A 22,664-nucleotide genomic window follows, 5' to 3' on the forward strand; every position below is an offset into this window, starting at 1 on the left:
CCGCTGCGGCGCAGCCCAGGCGGGCGCGGGCCCGGCTGCCACCGCCTCGCCCTCCCCGGCTCCCGCCCCCTCCCCGGCCCGGCCCGGCCCGGAGCCGCTGCCGAGGCGCACGTACCTGCTCGCGCCGCGCGGGGCTCTACGGCGGCGGCCGCTGGAGGCTCCGGGGAGGGAGGGGCAGGGGCGGGGGCCGGGGAGCTCGGAGAGCCGCCGATCCAGCTCCGCCCGCGGCCGGCGCGGGCGCCCGGAGAGTTAGCGCGGGGAGGGCCCGGGGGGCGGGTAGCAGGCTGGGTGTCGGGCCGACGGGGGATCAGGCTCCAGCCTCCCCCTCCCCGTCCCCGGAGGGCTTATCTGTTCCGCCGGCGCGGCTCGGGGAATCGAAGCTTGGAGCCCGCGGGGACGGGTGCAGGGGCGGGGCGCGGGGGTGGGTGCTGGGGGAGACCCCTCCCCCGCCGCCTGCCTCTTCCCCCCGCCCCCGCCCACGCCGGGGAGCCCCTACCGCGCGGAGCCCCTTCGCTCCCTCCGTCCCCACCCCCCTCCCACACGCACAGCCCCCAGGTGGGACCCGGGTCCTCTCCTGGGTCCTCAGGTCGGGACAGTCTTCCCAGGCGCGTGCGGCTCCGTGGCTCAAGGGCGCCACCTGAAGGCTGAAAGGAAGCTTCCGACGAACCTCCCCCCTCCCCTTTCCCTGTTCTTTCTCTGTGGGACAGCGGGGTGCACAGTCCAAGGTAGGTGTTCTCTTGGGGAATTACCAAGGGCCACACACACCGTCACCCTCCAAGGCCCAGCTGTAGTGCCTCCTCCCCTGGGAGGCCTACCTCGGGACCCTCCAGCTGGACTGGCGCTTTGCCTGATCTCTGAGGAGTTATTCCCTCCTGGATGGCTCAGTCGGTTAAGCGTCTGACTTCGGCTCAGGTCATGATCTCGCGGTTTGTCAGTTCGAGCCCCGCGTCGGGCTCTGTGCTGACAGCTCCAAGCCTGGAGGCTGCTTCGGATTCTGTGTCTCCCTCTCCCTCTGCCTTTCCCCCACTTGTGCTCTGTCTCTCTCAAAAATAATATTAAAAAAAAAAAAAGAGTTATTTCCTCTCCGTGCCAGCCTCCCTCATCAGACTGGCCGCTCCTGGAGGTCGGGGCCCCTGTCTGATTCCCCAATTCCCCCAGAGCCCAGCACAGTGTGCGTGGATGAAACACGGGTGAGGCTCTCACTGTTTCTTTCCTTTACAGGGCCCAGATTAAAGGGGAATCAGGTTCAAGTGGGATCGAGTGAGGTGCCCAGAGCACAAAAGTGAAAGTGACACTCTCGGTTCCTGGAGGTTGGGGACAAGACCCGAGTTCCGTCTGAAGATCATGGGTCCCCAGGAAGACTGAGGCCAGCTCACTTGCCTGTCCTCAGCTAGGACCTCTCACCTCTGTGAGCCTCAGCGTTTACGTGTAGGTGGGATCCTAAAAATGCAGGATAAAAATGCAGGCTGTAGGAGCTTCCAGAAGATCAGCTGGGGGCCGCCACCTAGAAGGACCAGCAGATAGGTTACCCTGTCCTGGCGCCACAGCCACCTCGTGGGAGAGCCTGACCTGTCCTGCTCCAAAGGCCTGTGCGGTCCATAGCTAGCCAGGACTGCAGAGGCGGCCCTGGAAGCTGGGTGCCTGGGCCTTTGAGGCTGGTGTGGAGGAGACCTGGGTGGGACCTCAGGAATGAAGAGGGTTCAGTGTCTCCCTGACCTCACAGGCCTGGCCTCTCATTCGGGACTTTGAGGGGAAGCCAGCTGTGGTGTCAGACCTCCCCATAAAGACCTCCCTATAAAGCACCCGTGGTCCCCTCCCGCGGTCATGCACAGTCCTGCCTCAGAGCCTTTGCCTTTACCATTCCTTCTTCCCCAGGACACTGTGCTGCCTGACATCCCCAGAGCTCACTCCCCCACGTCTTTCAAGTCTTTGGTCAGATGTCACCTTCTCAGAGACACCTGCCCAGACCATCCTTTTAAAACTAGCAGTGCCGGGGAGCCTGGGTGGCTCAGTCGGTTGAGCGTCCGACTCTTGATTTCAGCTTAGGTCACGATCCCAGGGTCTGGGTCGTGGGATCGAGTCCCGCATTGGGCTCCATGCTGAGTGTGGAGGCTGCTTGGGATTCCCCCTCCCCCCCCACCTCTCCCCCTCTCCCCACTCTCTCTAAAAGAAATAAATAGGGGCACCTGGGTGGCTCAGTCGGTTAAGCATCCGACTTCGGCTCAGGTCATGACCTCACTGACTGTGAGTTCGAGCCCCGCGTCGGGCTCTGTGCTGACGGCTCGGAGCCTGGAGCCTGCTTCAAATTCTGTGTCTCCCTCTCTCTCTGCCCCTCCCCTGTTCATGTTCTGTCTCTCTCTGTCTCAAAAATAAATAAACATTAAAAAAAATTTTTTTAAATAAAAACAAAATAAATAAGTAAATAAACATTTAAAAAACTAGCAGTGCCCCAGCTCCCTTTACTCCTTAACTCTGAATTTTTCTCCATAGCATTTATCTACTCCAGACCGTCAGCAAGCCAGGTCACTGCAGCACCCGCTCGCTCGCTCCTCGCTCACTCACTCGCGGGCCAAAGCTTGTTCTCACCCTCCAAGCAGTGAGAACCACTGATCCGTGTGAGTAAAGGGTTAACAAAACCTTTTCCTCTTTTGCAGGAGAATTTGACCTTTGGTTAACTATCTAGCTCTGTTTCCTTGGAAACAGATAAACATATGTCCACTATGTTACTAGGCAACATTGCTATGATAAAAATGACCCCTGAGGAAGAGGCTGGAATGAGCCATATGGTAATTGATTAGAATTGGAGCTATCAGTAGGAACTCCTGTTTAGCTTAACTTAGATGCAGAAGATTACATGTAGAAATGCTTATAAATATGTGTATGCACCCAGGTAGGTAAACAGGTGCCTGGACAGTGATAGCGCACAGCAGTGAGCACATGTGGTCCCCAGATTTGGTCTCCAATACCGTTCACCAACATAAGGAATCAGGGAGAGACAGCTGATTCTGGGACTGGAACAGGACATACACAAGATGAGCATGGGGTGTGTTAGAGTGCCGGGAAGTAAGGAAGTCCTTCAATACAAAAAACACACAATACATAAACACACACACACACATTGATGGGGTGTACCAAAGGATATAGGGGGCAGCTGAAAGAGCTTTCAAAAGCTGGACAATTTTGAACAAATAAAATAAGGCAGTACTGGATCATAAACCTGAAGTATGACCAACGAAAACAAAAAGGGGGAGGGGAGAAGAGATCAATCTCCCACACAGAATTCCAAATGTATAGATAACTTCATCCCCAAGGAGGGGGAACATAACTCCCCAGTGAAGTGTAAGCTGAGCATAGTGACTTTTCAGGGAGTACGGTGGGAAGAGGGGGTAAGTTTACAGGGGAGAAGCATGACCAACTGACTACCTCAGCCGCGTGATCAAGGTCAACATCAGCCCGTTGTGTTGATAGCATGTACCCTTGATACGATGTCATGGGAATGGCACTTTACCTCAGTGTTCCTCCTCCCCAAACCCACAACCCCAGTCTACTTATGAGATAAACATCAGACAAATCCCAGTTGAGGCACATTCTGCAGAATGCCTGACCACTTCTCAGGACTGTCAAGGTCATCCAAAACAAGGAAAGCCTGAGGAACTGTCACAGCCAAGAGGAGCCTAAAGAGGCATGTTGTGTGGTATCCTGGCCAGAAAAAGGACACTGGTGAACACTAAGGAACTCTGAGCAAGTATGGACATTAGCTACTAATAATGTATTGGTTCATTCATTGTAACCAGCGTCCTGTACTAATGTGAGATGTTAATAATAGGGAAACTGGGCGCCAGATATATGGGAACTCTCTATACTACCTTCCCAGTTTTTCTATAAATCTAAAATTGTTCTAAAAAAATAATTTAAGGGGCTCCTGGGTGGCTCAGTCGGTCGAGCGTCTGACTTTGGCTCACCCTCTGTGAGTTCGAGCCCCGCGTCGGGCTGTATGCTGACAGCTCGGAGCCTGGAGCCTGCTTCGGATTCTGTGTCTCCCTCTCTCTGCCCCTCCCCCGCTCATGCTCTGTCTCTCTCTGTCTGAAAAATAAACTAAACGTTAAAAAAATTTTTTTAGGGGCGCCTGGGTGGCTCAGTCGGTTAAGTGGCCGACTTCAGCTCAGGTCATGATCTCGCAGTCCATGAGTTCGAGCCCCACGTCGGGCTCTGTGCTGACAGCTCGGAGCCTGGAGCCTGTTTCAGATTCTGTGTCTCCCTCTCTCTGACCCTCCCCCGTTCATGCTCTGTCTCTCTCTGTCTCAAAAATAAATAAACGTTAAAAAAAATTAAAAAAAAATTTTTAAATAATAATTTAAATAAAAACAGGAAGAGAGATTGGTAAACTACATCTGGACTGAAAGGAATGATAACTACTTGGTGGCAAATCGTACTTTGGGCTTCCTGAGGATGGTGACTCGTATCACCCAGCAGGTGCAAAGGTATTGGCTCCCATGAGGCCCCCACTGACAGAAGTGCCTGGTGCTAGCATTCTTCGAGTGCCTCGCTAGCAAGCTAAGGTTCCTGTCCTGCATCCTTCAGAGTAGGTCAACGTCAAGTGTGGCTCGTGGTCATCTGTGGAATCTGAGTGTGTAGTCAGACCTGAGGAGACCCCTTCTGCACACTGCCGTGGGTGGTAAGCAGGAGAGTGCTGTGATCAGATCTGCATTTTAAAAACGTTCTCTCTTCAGCTACTCCCAGGTGGGACAAGAGAGAAACAGAGACCCTTTGGGAGATTATTGTGGTCGTGTTGGCATGCCACAATCTTCGATCAGTTTCCTGTTTGTGCATCTATCTGGTGATATCTGAGTCTGAGAGAGAGTGTGCGCTCTTCTAGAACATTAGAGCATCACTTAATCCAGCATTTTCCAAAAGAGCAATGATGCATAACATGATTTTAGGTGTTCTATAGATAAATGTGTTTTAGTTATATATTGCTGCATAACAAACCATCCCAGAACTTGACAGCTTAAAAGAAAACCACCATCTATTTGCTCAGTTTTGGGCTGGGCTCAGCAGGGACAGCTCAATTCTGCTCTACCTGGTGCCAGCTGGAACGGTCCAGACAGCTGGGAGGTGGCCGGAAACACTCAGACATCACCACGTATGTGGGACTTGGTTCTCACTGTCAGGTGTCAGCTGGATTGTTCTGTTCTCTTCCACGTGGTCGCTAGATAATTAGCTTGGGCTTCCTCACACAATGGCGGTCTCAAGGTGGTCAGAGATTTGATAATGGCCCTCGACTCTCCCCCAGGTACGAAAGAAGAAGCTGTTGGAGCTTCTTAAAGCTGAGGGTTGAAACAGGCACACTGTCACTTCTGCTGTATTCTGTTGCTTTAGTGCAGGTGACAGTCTAGTCCAGAGTCGAGGGGAGGGGTCTACATAAGGGTATGAATACCAACAGGCACAGATCACCGGGGATGGTAACAGTCTCGCACCTCTAGAGTGTATCTATATCTATACACAGATATCTGTGTGTGCGTGCGTGTATTTGTGTGTGTGTGTGTGTGTGTGTGTGTGTGCGTGTGTGCGTGTGTGTGTATGGCTAGGTATTTATTTTAATGTGTTTTAGAAAATATATAACTAGTTCATGAAACCAGAGATATTGTGGATAATATAGCTTAGAGTGAAACAGAAGAAAATGAGTCTCTATAAAAGTTGGGGCAACATAGTCTGCTGGTTTCCTCTAATATTTACTCTCCCTTTCTCCCACTGGGAAAGGGCACCTGGCACAGTGCCCTTTGAATAAGGATTCCATTTCCCAGCCTCCCTTGCAGTTAGATGTGACCAAATGGACACTAAGCCATTAGACTATCAGAGGAGGTAGTGTGTGGGCAAAATGTATTGTGGGGGGTGGGCAGGGGTTGAGAGAGAGAGAGCGCACACATGTGCGAGTGGGGGAGGGGCCGAGGGGGAGAGGCAGAGAGAGGGAGGGAGAGAGAGAGAGAGAGAGAGAGAGACAAAGGGAGAGAATCTTAAGCAGGCTCCACACCCAGAGCAGAGCCTGATGCCAGCCTTGATCTCACAACCTGAGCCAAAATCAAGAGTCAGACCCTTAACTGACTGAGCCACACAGGCACTCCATGTATTGAGTGTTCTCAAAGGAAGTGGATATGCCCTCCTTCTCTTCTTTTGTTGTTCCTGCTGCCGGGATACAGACCTGATAGCTGGAGCTTGTGCAGCCAGTTTGCACCATGAGGTGGAAGCACATTAGGATGGAGAAGCAACAAAATTGAAGGAATCTGGATCCCAGATGATCATGGAATAGTTTCCCAAACTTTTATTTGTGAGAGAAATAAACCCCTATCTTATGGGAACACTATTAGTTGGGATTTTCTGTCAGAGGAACCATTCCTCTCTAATATGGTCAGTTTAAAGACATATACAGTATAAGTAAATCAATGTAGAGGTAGTAGGCAAAAATTGAGAAGAAAGTACATGAGTGGGGGCGCCTGGGTGGCTCAGTTGGTTGGGCGTCCGACTTCGGCTCAGGTCATGATCTCGCGGTTCGTGAGTTCAAGCCCCGCGTCGGGCTCTGTGCTGACCACTGGGAGCCTGGAGCCTGCTTCGGATTCTGTGTTTCCCTGTCTCTCTGCCCCCCTCCCCCCCCCCCCCCCCCCCCCCCCTAAAACTCTGTCTCTCAAAAAAGAAAAAAAATTTAAAAAATTTAAAAAAAAAAAAAGAAAGAAAATACATGAGTGGCCAAAGAGAAAAAAGGTTGTCCTATGGCCACACTGAGGGTTAGCAGAAGTACAACCAGAACCAAGGGCCTCTGACTTCCAGATTGATTTGGGGACCTCAGATAGACCTCAAGTTCCAGCCACATCCTACTGTGCCCTACCACACTCACTTTCGTCCGTCTCTGGGCATCTTACTGAGTTCTGGTGTTTGGGTTGGCTCACTCATTTTATATTTACCTTCTGGTACCATCCTGGCTCACCTGGTTTTCCTGGAGCTCTGATACTTTTAGGGAGTGGCTCTGATATCACGGTAATGGGACATGGTTCAGGGACCGGAGGAAATGAGGTGGTGGCCGTGTATGCATCAGGCCCTGGAGAGAGAGAGAGAGAGCGCACACACACACACACACACACACACACACACACACACCCCTACCTCTTCAGCCACCTCGGCCCTCTTTTCCTTCCTCTCCACCTGGTCAGTCTGGAGCTCCCGGCCTTGGGGAGTGAAAAACCTGGGTGCTGTGATTTCTCCCTGCCCTGGAGAGAAAAAAAAGAAGGGGAATGGAGAGTCCTATTCCCAGGCTCTGCAAAAGCGAGCCCCTCCACCTGGCAGCTCCGTGAGGACAGGGACCTTGTCTTCTCTCATCCACGGGTCCTTCTCCCCAGGCCAGCACAGGCTCCGGGCGCTGGAGGCACTGGGTTAGCTGCATTTAAAGCACCCCTCAGGAGAAGGTGGGCCCAGGAAAAAAAGAGGGGGGGCTTTGATGGAGCACCTCCTGCGTGCCACCAGTCCCCATGCTGGGTCATCTTCCCTGGTCCCAGGACAGCTTAGAGCTGGAGCTTATTCACCAGGAGAGGGAACCGGGGCTCGGAAGAACCAGGCAACTTGCATCCGAGTCGCCCCCAAGGCCAGCTGGGGTCAAGGGGGCCTTCTTCCCCCTGTCTCATTCTGCTTCACTCGAGTCTCCACCACCTCGTTGGGGGCAGGGGCCACACGCCCCTGACCTAGGAGGTAGGGATGTAGGACTGTGATGCCTGGATATGGGACAGGTGTGTGTAAGGCACACGTATACGGGGCACTTGTGTACCAGGGGCTAGTATACCACGCATAGGACACTCAAGGGCAGCACAGGTGTCCTCAGAAAGAGATGCACGGGACCCATGTGGACAGGGCACCCGAGGATAGGACGTATTGTGGCCTCAGTTCCCTGAGAAGCAGACCTGAGACAAAACTTTGAGGGCAAGGGGCTTATTTGGGAGGTGGTCCCAGGGGGCACAGCAGATGGAATGGGAAAGTGAGAGAGAAGGGAAGGCTTCTAACACACTGCAGGTGCATCGACGAGCCTGTGATCGCTGTGGGCAGCTGAGGCTCAGTCCAGCTGGATTCCCGAGCGCCGAGGGAAGGGAGGTCTCTACCCACTGACCGCGGCTTGTCGTTGCGGAGGGCTGTTCCCGTGCTCCGGTCCGTACAGGTCCTCCGCACAGGTCAAGCACGTTTCCGAAGCAGAGGGTCAGGCGTGCTTTGCGGTAGGAGGCCTGGACACATACGGAGAAGGTGGGTGTTGAGAGGATATGGACACGGCTCGGGGAGCATTTGCTACAGGACGCGGGGTGCCGGGCCCGGGCTCGGGGACCTACGAATGCAGAGATACAGGGCGCAGGCAGCAGACAAGTGATGGATTACCGGTCTTGTTTGTCTGGGCCCAAGTGGGGGCCTGCTGGAAGGGGACACGCAGCCACAGAAGGAGAGGGGGTGTCGGGCCCCCCAAGCCAGCTGTACTCCATTCTTGTGCTCCCTGTGGTTGGCATATTCGCACGTGCTTGCGAACTTCACAGAGGAGCAGATCAGGTCATGGCCAAGAAAACGTGTGTAAGAAAATAAAACACATAGGTGGGAGGAGATTGCGGAAAGGACGTGACGGAGGGGAAATCAAGGGCCCGGCTTCTGCTGCTGTTTTTATAGGACACTGGCTTAACTCCTGTAATAAAGAGACCCGGAACAATCATGACCTGATTTCTCTCTCATGTTAAAGTGCACTTGGCAGTTAAGGCTGGCTGGTGGCTTCACCGATCACAAGAGACCCAGGTTCCTTCTATCTTGTTGTTTTGCCATCTTCTACCTTGTGGTCCAAGGCTCTGCTCCACCTCCAGCCCTTCCGACCACTCACTACGTCCAATCCGCAGAAGGAGGACAACGGGAGGGGGCAGGAACCTTCCTCCGCCTTCTTCTTAAGGGCACAGCCCAGAGATTGCACCCATCAGTTCCATTCCTGTCCCATCCGCCAGGATTGAGTCACGTGGCCACATTTACACCTGCAAGGCAGTCTGGGAATGTAGTCTTTTGCCATGTGTGAACGGAAGAAGGGATATTGAGGGACACCCTGCTTTACCATAGTTGCTGACTTGCATGGGCAATTCACATTTCCGGTGGAGCAGTTTCTTCATCTGCAAATTCATTCACTCATTCAATGTCTATTTACATCTATATCATCTATATCTATATCTATATCTATCTATGTCTATATCCTCTATATCTAGATACCTAATTTATATCTATGTCTATATCTATATATCTATGTCTATATCCTCTATATCTATATACCTAATTTATATCTATATCTATATCTATATCTATATCTATATCTATATCTATGTCTATATCCTCTATATCTATATACTTAATTTATATCTATATCTGTATCTATATCTATATCTATATACCTAATTTATATCTATATCTATATCTATATCTATATCCTCTATATCTATATCCCTAATTTATATCTATATCTATATCTATGTCTATGTCTATATCCTCTATATCTATATACCTAATTTATATCTATATCTATATCTATATCTATATCTATGTCTATATCCTCTATATCTATATACCTAATTTATATCTATATCTATATCTACATCTATATCTATGCCATTCTTGTAGTATAAAGAACAATTTTCGAACCTTCTGATTGCTAATGGACCTTATAAGCCCCAGAGGTCACGTGTGTGGTCTTTCTTGCTCACCAGTATATACCCACGGCACCCAGTGGAGGGTTTGGCACATGGAAGCCATGTTATTAGCTGCCCATGGATGATGAATGGATGGCCATTCTGGCTTTTTTATTTGGTGAGGACCCCTCCCCCCACCCCCCTCAGGGATTTAAGCTTCTCCCTTTCCGGGCCTCCCGGCTCCACCAGACTTATCCCTGTGTGCCAAGCCTTGCTGCGTCTGTGAAATGAAATGTGCTATGAGCCAGCATCTTGAGAGTGGGATTAAAAATCAATGAAAATGCATCAAAACGAGTTAACCACGAGAAATGGCTTTCCAGGGTGATGAGGCATCAGTGCTAAAGGCCAAGGACAGAGCGTCAGATTCTAAGTGCCAAGAGCTCCTATCAACACCACTACTGTGTCGGGCAGAGAAGCCACCGGGCCTGCCCAGGGGGACAGAACATGGCCTGGCTTGAGCCCCTGCACGACCCCCCCCCCCCACTACTTTGTAACATCAAGCAAGATCCTCCCATGCAGGTCAGGGAGGACAGGTTCTCGTTCCAGCCCTGTTGTTCACCTGCTTGGTTGATCTAGAAAAATCCATGCCACTTGGAGCCTCAGTTTCCTCATCGGTAAAAGAGGTTGATAATAGGATCTATCTAAGACCAACTATGAAGTGCAGAGAACAATGGTACTGACCTTACAGGCAGAAGTTCACAGCACCCTTAGCATCTCAGTAATTTTTAAAAAAAATTTTAATGTTTGTTTATTCTTGAGAGAGAGAGAGAGAGAGAATGTGAGCAGGGGAGGGGCAGACAGAGGGAAACACAGAATCTGAAGCAGGCTCCAGGCCCCGAGCTGGCGTCCCAGAGCCCGATGCAGGGTTCGAACTCACGAACTGCGAGATCGTGACCAGAGCCGAAGTCAGACGCTTAACCGACTGAGCCACCCAGGCGCCCCAAAGCTCAGTATTTTCTTCACAGTGTGCCAAGAACACCTAAGGGCTGTTTGTTAAACATCTGGTTCAAACACCTTAATAGCTTGTCCAGTAGCCACTAGAGGTTTTTGTATCTCCCTCAAAATTTAAAAATATTTCGCAGTGCCCCCGTGAGTATTCTGCAGTCCCTTGGGGTGCCTTGGCACATGGTTTGGGAACTGCAGCCATAAGATTTTGAGGATGAAACGGAGTTCTGTATGTCAAGGGCTTAGCGTGATGCCTGGTCTAGAGCAGAAGGTCAATAAATGTTGGTGGTCCTAGATTATCCTTCAACCGTCATTCCGAAATCACCATCTCTCTGGTTCTTTCCATGTCTCCTGCCACTGCCACGGCAATTCTTTCTGCCTCCAGCTCCTGCCACTTCCTGGTTTCTGCTTGCCGCCTTCCCTCTGGGCCCCCCCAGGTCCAGGGCCCCCCTCCTGAACTAACTTCCTTCCTGGTCTAGAATTGGCGCTCCCTCTTCTCCACTCCTCCCTAACTCCACATGCTCGCCAGGATCTCTTTGTAGGTGGAGTGCACATCCCTGCCTCTTAACCTTGAGCTTGGCCAGGTGATTCCCTTTGTCCAGTGGCACGTGGCAAAGAAAACAGTGGCAGTCCCGAGTCTAGGCTTTAAGAGGCTTTGTATGGTTCCACTTGCCCTCTTACCCTTTGCCATTGCCAAGAGGAAAACATGGCCCAGTAACCCAGTGATTCCACAAAGCGGGCTCGGGGCTGCAGATCCGCAGACCATCCCAGTCGACCCACAGACTGAAGAGCGAAAATAAATGACTGCTGTTTGAAGGGATGGAGTTTTGGAGAGCTTTGTTACAGAATCCAGTTTTGGATTGTCCATCTTTGCAAATTCACCTTCTCAGAGAGAAGATCTGATTGGGTCATTTGGTCACCACCCCGGACTCAGCTCCTTTCACACCGTGACCCACAAACCACCCCGTCCTGTCCCATCTGTAGATGGCTGCCTCCGGCTGGGGGCACTACAGGGTCATGGGACACACAGCTTGGAAGAAATTGTTTCTGGCCAACGTGGCAGACGAGAGTTTCTTGGACCCTCTCCGGTTCTAAAGAGTGACCATGGAACCAGGAGAAATTGCACCCAAAATCTGTTCTGCGTGTGGCAGAATGCATCTCAGGCTGTAAACCCCAGGGCACAAGAAATGTGACATTTCTTACAACTCAATTTAGTAACTACTTTGAATCTCATTATACCTAAGATGGAAAGGATGAGGTCCAAGTTCACACACAAAGTTTGGTAGAGCTGGGGTTACAACCCAGGTGTCCTGGCTTCCTGAATGGCCACCCTTTCCTGTCTGGTCCATCTCATGCTTGGAAGGAGCCCCAGGTCCCGCCTCCAAGCCAGTGGAGCTCCTCCCCTTCCCTCAGCATCCAGATTGCCCTGGGCACTCCACTGAATGCCAGCTTGGCAGAATTCTGTGCAGAAGTTTCCTCCCACGGAGTCCCAGGCTGCCTCCCTAGGTCCTGTACTCACTACCCTCGCTCTGTCTTCTGGGACTACTCCAAAGGTACACTCTTTTTTTCTTTCATTTATACACGTTTGCCTTCATTTTTGCTTCTACAAATTCTATTTAGTTCTTTTTTGAATCTGCCTTTAAAAAAAAAATGTTTATTTATTCTTCATGTTTATTCATTTGGCTCATGACCTGAGCCAAAATCAAGAGTCGGACACTTAACCAACTGAGCCACCCAGGTGCCCCGAGTCTGCCTTTTTAACGGTGCTTTTTCCTTATGTTTTTATTCTTTCTTGTATGAATTTAATTCTTTGCAAAATACTTTGTTGTTGTCTTCCTTTGAAGTTGCTCGGAAAAGAGGGGCCTAACCCTGCCGTCGATGGCGGCTGCTGACTCTCCCTTATGGTTGATGGTTTCCTTGTGCGTCTCGTAATTCTGAATTCTGAAGTCCTCTGGAGGGAAGCTTTGTGGACAGATTGTGCAGCCTGGCTTGAGGGCAAATCCCCCTGAAATGAGTTTTGCTGGTCCCCTCTGCTCTTTATCTGGGACCGCCATGTTAATTCTTAGTTTGGGGTACCTCGTTCATGTGGACAGAATAAGTTATTTTAAACTCTATGTAGGCATAGATCCTGTGTATTTTCATCATAATATCAATGTGATCACTGTTTTCTCTATCCACTATGATGTCCTCCAGGACATTTGATTCGGGGACATATCCCCAAAGCCGAGAGCAGAACTTGGCATGCAGTAATGTCAATACGTGTTTGTTGAAAGAAACAACTAAAGTATACCCACTTCACAGTATGTTGTGAAGAATAAATGGTGTATCTGTTGGCCTGTGTTTGCCCAATTAAAAAGGAGGTTTTATCATCTCACATAATAGGCAGATGCTGTTGGTGATTCTGTGGCTCAGTGGTTTCTAATGTCTCCACGATTTTTTTGGTCTCTGTCTTAGGTTGCAAGACGATTCCCGTAGCTCCAGGCATCACATCCACATTCCAGGCTGAAGGAAGGGGAAGACAGTAGGAGTACAAGGGGGAGCTTCATTGACATTTTTCCTTTTATCGGGAAGATAAGTTTTCTTAGAAGTCTAACAGCAAATTTCTGCTTTGATCTCCTTTTCTAGAAATGGGGGCAAGGACACCCCAGGAGCAAGGGGACCTGGAAAGTGAAGATGTCCCTTTATCGAGACTCTGTGGAGAGGTGAGGACGGAGGGAGGGGATTAGGGACATGGATGCAGTATCTGCCCCAAATGGGATCAGATATATATAAAGCACTCAGAGCAAACCCAGCCTTCAGAAAGAGCCACCTAGTCTCATAATTATTAATTAATCATTAATAATATAGTAATAATTGTCATTATTTAAAGCTTTACAGTCACTATGATCCTCTTGGCGTCAGACCTTGGATTCCGGAACCACTGGGCACTGAGGTGCCCATACCCCAGTGGTCTCCTTCCTTCCCTCCCTATACTGTTAAGAGCACTGAAGCCCTTTAAAAAAAAAAAAAAGCCACATTTTCCAACGTAAGCCACTTCCTGTTCTCATTAACTCCATCCTCAGTGACTGAGGCAGACCCTGCTCCCTGCTTGAAGCAGGTAGGAGACTGTACAAATCAAAGGCCCCTCAGGCCCATCACCGGGTCAGTATCAAGGTCTCCTCCAAGGACACTGAGATGGAAACAGCAGAAGAGCCAACCCCAAGTCTTGGGCAGACCCTGGAGTGGCTGAGAAAGGAGCTGGTAAGACCTCGCATTTCTTTTTACCTGACAACTCCACCCATATCTTCCTGGGTTCCCTGGGCCCCCCTCCTAGGGCCCCTTGTCGGGGGGCAGAGCCTGGAACCAGGGGATAGGCCCCGCAGGTTCCCCTCTGATACCAGCCATGAAGCACACAATCGCCGTCTCAGGTGCTGGGATAAGTAGGTCGTGGCCTACATAGGAGGAGGCTCTGGGTGCAGTGCTGGCCAGACTGGCCTTAGAATTACACCGAGTCCTGGGATCGCGCCCAGCTCTGCTGCTGTGTGGCCTCCAGCAAGTGACTTGACCCCTGTAAACCTCAATTTCCTTACCATACAAATGGGATGGCAATAGAACCGACATTGCTGGGGTTACCGTCATAGTTTGGTAAGGAGGCAGGTGTAATTCCCTTAGTGTCTTCTTGGCTATCACAAGCCTCGCCCCAGGGGTGGGGGGTAGGGGGAGGTTGGGCACACCCACTGTCCTAGCCCGGGCCCTCTAGAGAGAAGAAACCTGCACAAGGATTGGGATACGAACGATATATTTGGAGGCGCAGCCTAGAGAGGTGAGAACGAGGGAAAGAGGGGGTGGTGGCAAAGGGCGATGCCATGTGAGGCGATGCACTGTGTCACCAAGCAGGCCACCACTTCGGAAGGAACCTCAAGAGGCCCAGTGCTCTCTCCGCAGCCGGTTTTCCTGGCTGCAATGTTCTCTGCAGGATGCAGGGGTTAAAGGGCAATCTGCACCCTGGGGGAGGGGGACAGAGGAGAAACTGTACTTGTCCAGCTCACTCCTGTCTCCTGTTTCCTGTGGGTAAAGGTCCACCCCCTGGGCATTACCCCTCCTAAATTCATGGATTACGTTACTTGGTTCCTTGCTGGCTGCTCCGGAAGCCAGGCCTTATGCCTCTCTTCGTGCTGTTTTCTCCAAGTCCAAAAACAGAGGGATGCCCCAGAGCTCATGAGGACACCGGCCAAGAGAGAGAAAGAAGTGGTTCAGGGAATCTCAGAAGGCACCCAAGGTTTGGATCCCAATAGCCCAGCTTTTTAGTCAGGGGAGGGACAGGTGGGATTGTCCAAAAATGACCTTCTCGGTTGCCAGGTAACAGGCCAGCTGGGACCCAACCCTGTCCTCACCCCAGTGGGAGGGGCTGACCCAGTAGGGCTTTTCGTGGCGCGGGGGGGGGGGGGGAGCTCCATCAGTGGGAGCTGCAGCTTCTCACAGTCCCCAGGGATCCAGAGGCTGGGCAGGGGCCTTCCCTACGCTCCCCTGAACCCTGGGCACCCACGCTGAGTCTGCTTGGTGCCTGAACCCAAAGTCCGATTTCCACCTGCTAAGGTACCTCTCTCTCACCACATAAAGAGGAAAAACAAGGCAGGGCTGGGGGAAGCCTCCCAGGCCCAAGCACCTCACTCCACATGATGCCAAGAGACGGGAGCCTTGAGTCTCCACCTGCCGATCCCGGTCTTTTAAATTGCCCTGTCAAGCCGATTTTGTCTTCTATCAGAGGGAGTCGCATAACTCCATAACGACACCCCTGCAGCCCAGCCAAGAGGCTTCACTTGACCAGCAGGGAAGGATCAGCCCTGGACAGTGACTTGGCATGGCAGAGGGAGCAGAGTGGTAACACTCGCTACCATAGACGAAAAGTCCAGGGCCCTCCCGCCTCCCGTGGCCCTTACGTAATGGGGATCACGGAAGCCCCAAACACCTGGCGGGACCTGAAAGAGGGGAGAGAACTGTGCCAAAGCAAACCAGTCTGATGACTAAGGGCCATTCATTTCAGAGGCAGGAAAGAGCTTTCAGTGCAGAGCTCCAGCCCCCAGGACCCCTCACCCAGTGAGTGGGACCCCTGCCTCCTGTTGAAGCCGGTTTGCTCAGGGTTTCTGGCCAAGTCCAAAGGCACTGAGTCTCCCACCTCCCCTAACACTGCGGCCATGCCATGTGCCTGACTGCGTCCTCAGGAGCCCGTGCTTGAAGCTGGTGCCAAAGATTGGATGACAACGTGTATCAGGAAAACCCTACAATTAAAAAAAACAACAACACAGACTTCAGGTTTTCCCCAACATCAAGGAAGAGGTGGCGCTGGGGAGCCACCTGAGGCTGGGGAGCCTCAGAAGGTGGTTTTCTCTCTACTCTGTTGGGACCACTGCTGCTCGCCTGTGGTGGCTTTCCATTCACATTGGTGACATAATTTGTCATGACAAGAAAATACTCCCCTAATGGAGAAGTAATGTTAATAATTACCTCTTGGAGGGACAGACAGACGGACAGACAGACAGTAGGGACGCCATTCCCCGGGGTGCCTTTTGGGGGAGCAGACTGAAGTGCAGCATGGGGTGGGAGGACGTGGGGGAAACTTTACACCACATGCCCCTTTGTGGCTTTGCAATTTTGTATCGTGTGTAAGAATTACCCAGTCAGAAAAGTGAAGTTTTAACATCTTATCATGTGAGTTACGCTGACCAGTGTTGACAGAATGAGAAGCCCAAACTGAGAAATGCCAAGTGTTTACTTAATGCATTAAACACACACACACACACACACACACACACACACACGATCGTAGGGGCGCCTGGGTGTATCGGTTGGTTGGGCGACCGACTTCAGCTCAGGTCAGGATCTCAGGGTTCGTGAGTTCGAACCCCCCCCTCGGGCTCCACGCTGGGAGTGCGGAGCCTGCTTGGGATCCTCTGTCTCTCTGCCTCTCTCCCACTCATGCTCTCTCTCTCTCTCTCTCAAACTAAATAAAACTTAAAAAACCCAAACAATAGTATGCTCATTACAATAGAAATTTGCTGGATTCTCTTACCGCTTATGCATGCCATCAAATGCCATATCATGTGTCATGTACCTTCTGGAAAACTCCACTCTATGTTCATAAGAAGATGAAAGGGAAAGGGCAAATCATGTCTTAGGATTGTAGTGAAAGTAGTTTTGACCTCCCTGACCCCTGAAAGGGTTTTTGGGGACCCAAGCTTTCCCTGGACCTTATGTTGAGAATCGCTGTTTCAAAGGGCTCCTCCCGCCTGCTTGCAAGGTATACTCTACTTTGTTTTAACACGAAGTCGCTTTCACTTTAATGCCTATAAAGTGCTTTGTTTGTTGCAGTGAGGATTAAGGCATAGAGTGGGGCTGTGAATAAGAATAACATTTGGGGCGCCTGGGTGGCTCAGTAGGTTCAGCGTCCGACTTCAGCTCAGGTCATGATCTCACAGCTGGTGAGTTCGAGCCCCGCGTCGGGCTCTGTGCTGACAGCTCAGAGCCTGGAGCCTGCTTTCGATTCTGTGCCTCCCTCTCTGTCTCTCTGCTTCTCCCCCATTCATGCTCTCTCTCTCTCTCTCAAAAATAAATAAACATTAAAATTTTTTTTTTTTTTAACCATGATGATGATGAAGGTTCTCACAGAGCTTGGTAGTTGAGCATGTTGTATTTTAGAGCACGGGCAAACGCATTCAGTCCTCCTGAGAGCCTTGAAAGGGAAGCAAGTGCCTTCCACTTTGCAGATGAAGAAACTGAGGCTTTGGTGGACAGGGTTCCTGTGAGGTTGTGGGTTTGTGTCCAGGGAGCCAGCGACAGGAACAGGCTTTCTGGGGACTGCCCAGCCCCCTCACCCTCATTCTCTCTCCTAGGCTGAGATGCAGGTTCAGGACCAGAGACTGCTGCTCACACTGAGGCATCTTCACAGGGTCCTGGAGGAACTGCGTGCTAAGAGTGCTCACTGGGACGATGCCACGTCCAGCAGAGGGACGTCCCCCATCAGAGCTCGAGCGGGCTCTGAAAGCCGGGGCTGCCCCTCCATCTCCTCCAAGGCGTTGGCCCAGCTCCTCCGAGGGGCAGACAGCCGGCGAAGCTCCCTCCCTTGACTGGCCAGGCCCGAGGCCGGGCTTGAACTCTCCCCCTGCTTGTCCAAGCTTTTGACTGTGATGCTGCTGGAAGAGAGCACTGGAATGGGAGTCGGGGAGCCAGGGCTCTGGGTTCCTCTCTGCCCTCATCCGCTATGCGTCCTTGAACCCATCACTCAACTTCTCCGTGGCCTTGGTTCCTTTTCAGTGGCTCATCAGGGTTTTTGGTGAGGCACAAATAAGATATCGGGTGTGAACACCAGTGGATTCGTGGCCTCTGGCAAGCAGTAATCCTACCCTTGGGCATTTTTCACAAGGCGATTGTCAAGACAAAGGAAGAACTCCACGTGCTGCAGAGGATGTTTGGTGTTGCCCTGGGGAAAATTAGCGCCCCCTCCCCCACCCCACAGTGACTCCATAGTTGTTTTCTGTCTTCCCAGAGGGCCTTCACCTTCCTCCCTCTGAAAGCAACAGGCCCAGTCACCACTCCAGCCACAGGGATGGGCCTATGGCCAGGCCTGGCCAATAATGATTCATAACCACCCTAATAACATGATTGGCCCAACGGGAGGGCATGTGACTCAACAGAACCAATCACAGTCCTTCTCTGGGATCGCTATCTGGATGTTCTTTCCACTGCGGTTGCAAGGCGGGGGAGTGCTGCAAATGGCCATGTGCTCTCCCTACCAGGTGAAGAAAACTTGACCTCAGTAGGAAAAAAAAAAGGGGGGGGTGTAGAGGAAGGGCCACAGGACAGGTGGACAGAGAGGAAGGGCGCTGGCTCTTTTTAGTCCCTGATTGTGTGAGTTACTCCTCCATTCTTTCCAGTGACACAAACCAGGAAATTCCACCACCACATCCTCCACCACGCACACCCGATTTGTTTCTGCTTAAGCTGACTTGAGTAGGGCTGCCCTCATGTGCAACTGAAATGATCCTGAAGAATACAACTCAGATGTTCAAAGAAGCAAAGAGAAACACTAAAGAAAAGGGCATTTTGCAGCAACAGTCCTGTAACCTCAGACAATGAGGTTTGGGCTGTGACAGAACGCTCTGTCGTATGCGGTGCTGGAGTCATAACTTTGACAAGTTCTATCTGCCTATAAGAAAGACTTTAAAAATAAGGCAGGTGAAAATGTGAAAGGCCTTGTGTTACGATGGTCCAATGATTGGTAAGCCTTTTTATTTTTGAGAATCGACTTGCATGTTGTTAGAATATTGTTTTTCTGGCTTTGGAAAAGTAAAGCTGTTGTATACAGAGGCAAAGGGGGGGATGTGTTGTATGTACAATGCTTACGGTCAGACTAACCTGGGATTTTAATACAATACAGTGTTTGATAATATAAAAAAAAAGACTTCTCTATCCCACAGCTGAGAGGATAAACAAAATGTGGTATGTACTTAAAATGGAATATCCATCAGCCTTGAAAAGGAAGGAGATTCTGGCACGTCCTACCACATGGGTGAACCTTGAAGACATGATGCTAAGTGAAATGCGCCAGTCACAGAAGGACACTGTACGATCCCATTTGTATGAGGCACCTTGCGTAGTCAATCCATAGAGGCGGGGAGTAGAAGATTGGCTGCCAGGAGCTTAGGGAAGGGACAGAGGGGAGTTATTGTTTAAAGGGTCCACGGTTTCAGTTTTGCAAGATGAGAAAAGTTCTATGGTTGGATGGTGGTGGTGGCGGGGCCATAACACTGTGAATATACTTGATGTCACCGAGCTGCACGCTGAAAAATGGTTAAAATGGCAACTTTTATGTTATATTTTACCACAACTGAAAATAAATACTTAAAAAAAAATTTTTAAGTGTATTTATTTACTTTGAGAGAGATAGAGTGTGAGCGGGGTAGGGGCAGAGAGAGAGGGGGGAGAGAGAGAGAGAGAGAGAGAGAGAGAGAGAGAGAGAATCCCAAGCAGGCTCCATGCTCCATGTGGGGCTCAAACCCACGACCTGTAAGATCATGAGCTGAGCCGAAATCAAGAGTCAGATGCTTAAATCCCCCAGGCGCCCCTAAAAAGAAATACTTTAAAAAAAAAACCCTGTTCTGTGATGCTGGGGGTGGGGCCCCGAAAACCACATCTCTGCGTTACCAGCCGCTCCGGGTTGGACTTTGTTAGACTTTACCGGCAAGCAGGGTGAGCCTGGAGAGACTTACTTTTTCATCTCCGTTCTCTGTAGCTGCCTGCAGTCCCCAGCTCCAGGGAGCACTACCCAGCCAGAAGTGCTTATTTATCTCACTGCACAGATTCCCTTTTCAAGGCTCTAGAGCCCGGCCCTGGGGGTGTGTGTGGGGGGGAGGGCCTGTCCCCAGAGCCAGAGACACCAGCTCCGGATGGCCCGGAGCCTCCTTCCCTAAAGCTGAGTTCCTGCCTCATCTGAACCTTCTGTGCCAGACGTGAGCCCCAGCTGAGCAGAGCTCCCTTCTCAAATATCTGAAGTTTACTCCCCAGGGCTCTTCCTCTGTTTCTATATTTTAATAATTTCAGTCTCTTCTCTTTTTACCCTCAGCCCTGGGGGCGGCAAACGCTTCCTGCAAGCGCTACCTTCATTATATCTTAGAGTTCTTTTTATAACCCTTTAGTCACCCAGTTAACAACTTTATACCTAGTTAGCAATTCTCTATATTAAAATCTCTCCCTTAAAATAGCTGGAGTGGCTTCTGTCTCCTGCCTGGCTCTGGCTGTCACAGTTCCGGCTATCCCCATCAGTGCTGCTGGGATCACTGGTGTTCATGTCCCTCGGTCCACGGGAACGAGAGTTTCTCCAGGGCGTGTAATGGAGGGTTGAATTGGAGGTTCTGTATGAGACACGTGTTTTCCACCGTGGGGGCCACTCACACTCCCACAGCAGTGTCTGAGAGTCCCTGTTGCTCCACATTGTCACCGACACTTGGTATTGTCAACCTTCTTCATCGCTGTCAGTAGAATGGGTGCAAAGTGGTATGGCATTGGGATCTTAACTTGCATGCTCCTGGTTCCATATGTGGGTGTTAACCCGGGTTCTCATTCCAGCTCCGCCATTGACTTACTTTTTTCAGTTACTCAACCTCTCTGAGCCTCATCTGAAAGAAAGAAGGGACGATAATAATATCTACCTCATAGGATGGTTGTCAGACTAAATGAGATAATGCACAGAAATCGCTGGACCCAGCATTGAGAAGGCTAGTACACGGCAGCTTGTCATTACTGTTGTGTGATTGTGTCCTGATTTGTGAAACTCTGACTATCACAGAGAGACAAGCCTGTTAGCAAGCATCATCGAGCGAGATACCTGCCTGGCTGTGTGTCTTTCTAAAGTAGAAAGACTCTGGTCTGCCATGCCCAGGGCCAACCACCAGCGTCCTCTGCCTCTCCTGGCTTCCCACAGCTGGGCCCCCAGACCAAAACCCCCTGGCAACCGCCCCTCCACCAGTCGAGGAAGACAGACCTGGAGCCCCTGAGCCTCCCCCTCTGCTGGGGTATTGGTTGCTCTCCAAGACCCCGCATCTGGAACCGACGTTCAGTTCCTGATCCCCGGTCAGAGCAAAGTCTGACTGAGCCCAGTGGCTGGGGCATCAGGGCTTGGACTGGAACTGGCGTCTTCGGCGTGGGCTCCTAGAGGGCTGGGCTGGAAATCATGTATTCCAAAACAGACGGTAGGCACCAGAGGAGGCATGTGGATCCTGGTCTCAGAAAGGAAAATCCAGGGTTTTCTCGGCTAATGCAGCCAACACAGGAGTATACACCCAAGCCTTGCATCCAAGGGGGAGGAGAGGAGGTAATGTGAAAAAGGATGATGAGGTTGGAAGCCAAAAAATGAGGAGCGGGGAGAAGAGCCATTGAAGATGTGACAGCCAGAGTGGCTTAGGGCAGGCAGCCCGGGACTTACACTGTGACGAATGAGAAATGGCAAGAGGCTCACCTTTACGTGACGCCAGAGCTTCCAGTCCTGGGCCAGGGGTGACACCTTGCAGAGCCCGGGTGTGGTGGCTGCATACTGGTGTGTACTAAACTGCCGCCCAGTGTAAAACAACAACAATCATTTTCTCATTGCAACAACCCATCATGATCATGGTAGGTCGCGTTTCCCATGTTCCTGGGGATTGCCTGGGCTCAGCTGGCTACTCTTGCTGTCGGTCCCTCAAGTGGTTGCTGTCGCATGGTGGCTGTGATCCCATTCACCTCAAAGGCATGGGTCTGGAAGCAGATGCTGGCTGTTGCCTGGGACCTTCGCGGGGGCTATCAGCTGAGATACCTACGCGGGACCTCTCCCTACGGCCTCCCAGCATGGTAGCTGGTTTCAAGAACAAGCATCCAAACGGAGCCAAGAGGGAAGCTCTCTAGCCTTTCTGCTGTAGCTCTGGAAGTCACACGGTGTCACATGCACTGCATTCTGTGCGGTAGGACCCAGACACTAAGACCAGCTCCTACTCAAGAGGAAGAGAATTACACTCCACCTCTTGGTGGGAGGGTGTCAACGAGTCCGGAGACATGTCTTAAAGCCACCACGCCAAGAAGGCTGGGGGTCTTCTGGCTGGGCACACTGGCTGCCAGGCAGAGGCACTAACTCAGGTGGGGCTTATAGTAAAGACAGGTGGCATGATAGGAGAGGTCGGATGTCATCACCGTCCAAGGGCAGGAACGCTCGGAGGTGAAGGACAGGTCTGGATGTGCAAGAGTTCATTCTGTGGCTCCAGCATGGCGGTGTCACAGTGTGGTACTGACAGGTGGGCTCAGCTCCGCGGCTGTGACAGGCAAACCTTGAGATCTCGGGGCCTCAACCCAACCGAGGTTCACTTCTTGCTCACCCCACCCGTCTCATGTGTAGGGTGGTCAGGGGACCTAGCCGACTGGAAGGTCACCCTATGCCATGGCAGGGAAGATACATTTGGAGAGCCGCACACTGGCTCTTTG

The 22,664-nt window shown here is 51.3% G+C and overlaps 2 protein-coding genes across 2 annotated transcripts in view; one reads left to right on the forward strand and one right to left on the reverse strand.

Annotated features, from left to right (window-relative positions):
* Positions 1-334, reverse strand: part of TMEM74B (transmembrane protein 74B) — a 6,588-nt gene extending 6,254 nt beyond the window's left edge. Inside the window, exon 1 of the mRNA XM_049651024.1 lies at positions 116-334. The gene's annotated coding sequence lies outside the window, so the exon portion shown is untranslated. The remainder of the gene's footprint in view (positions 1-115) is intronic.
* Positions 335-13,309: 12,975 nt separating this feature from the next.
* CA3H20orf202 (chromosome A3 C20orf202 homolog) lies at positions 13,310-17,785 on the forward strand. Its single transcript, XM_049650350.1, has 3 exons — positions 13,310-13,384; positions 13,848-13,922; positions 17,552-17,785. The coding sequence occupies exons 1-3, from the start codon at positions 13,310-13,312 to the stop codon at positions 17,783-17,785; spliced, it is 384 nt and encodes a 127-aa protein (XP_049506307.1).
* The last annotated feature ends 4,879 nt before the right edge of the window (positions 17,786-22,664 follow it).

This window comes from Panthera uncia (assembly GCF_023721935.1).
Source record: "Panthera uncia isolate 11264 chromosome A3 unlocalized genomic scaffold, Puncia_PCG_1.0 HiC_scaffold_11, whole genome shotgun sequence".
In the NCBI taxonomy this organism is placed as follows: domain Eukaryota; kingdom Metazoa; phylum Chordata; class Mammalia; order Carnivora; family Felidae; genus Panthera; species Panthera uncia.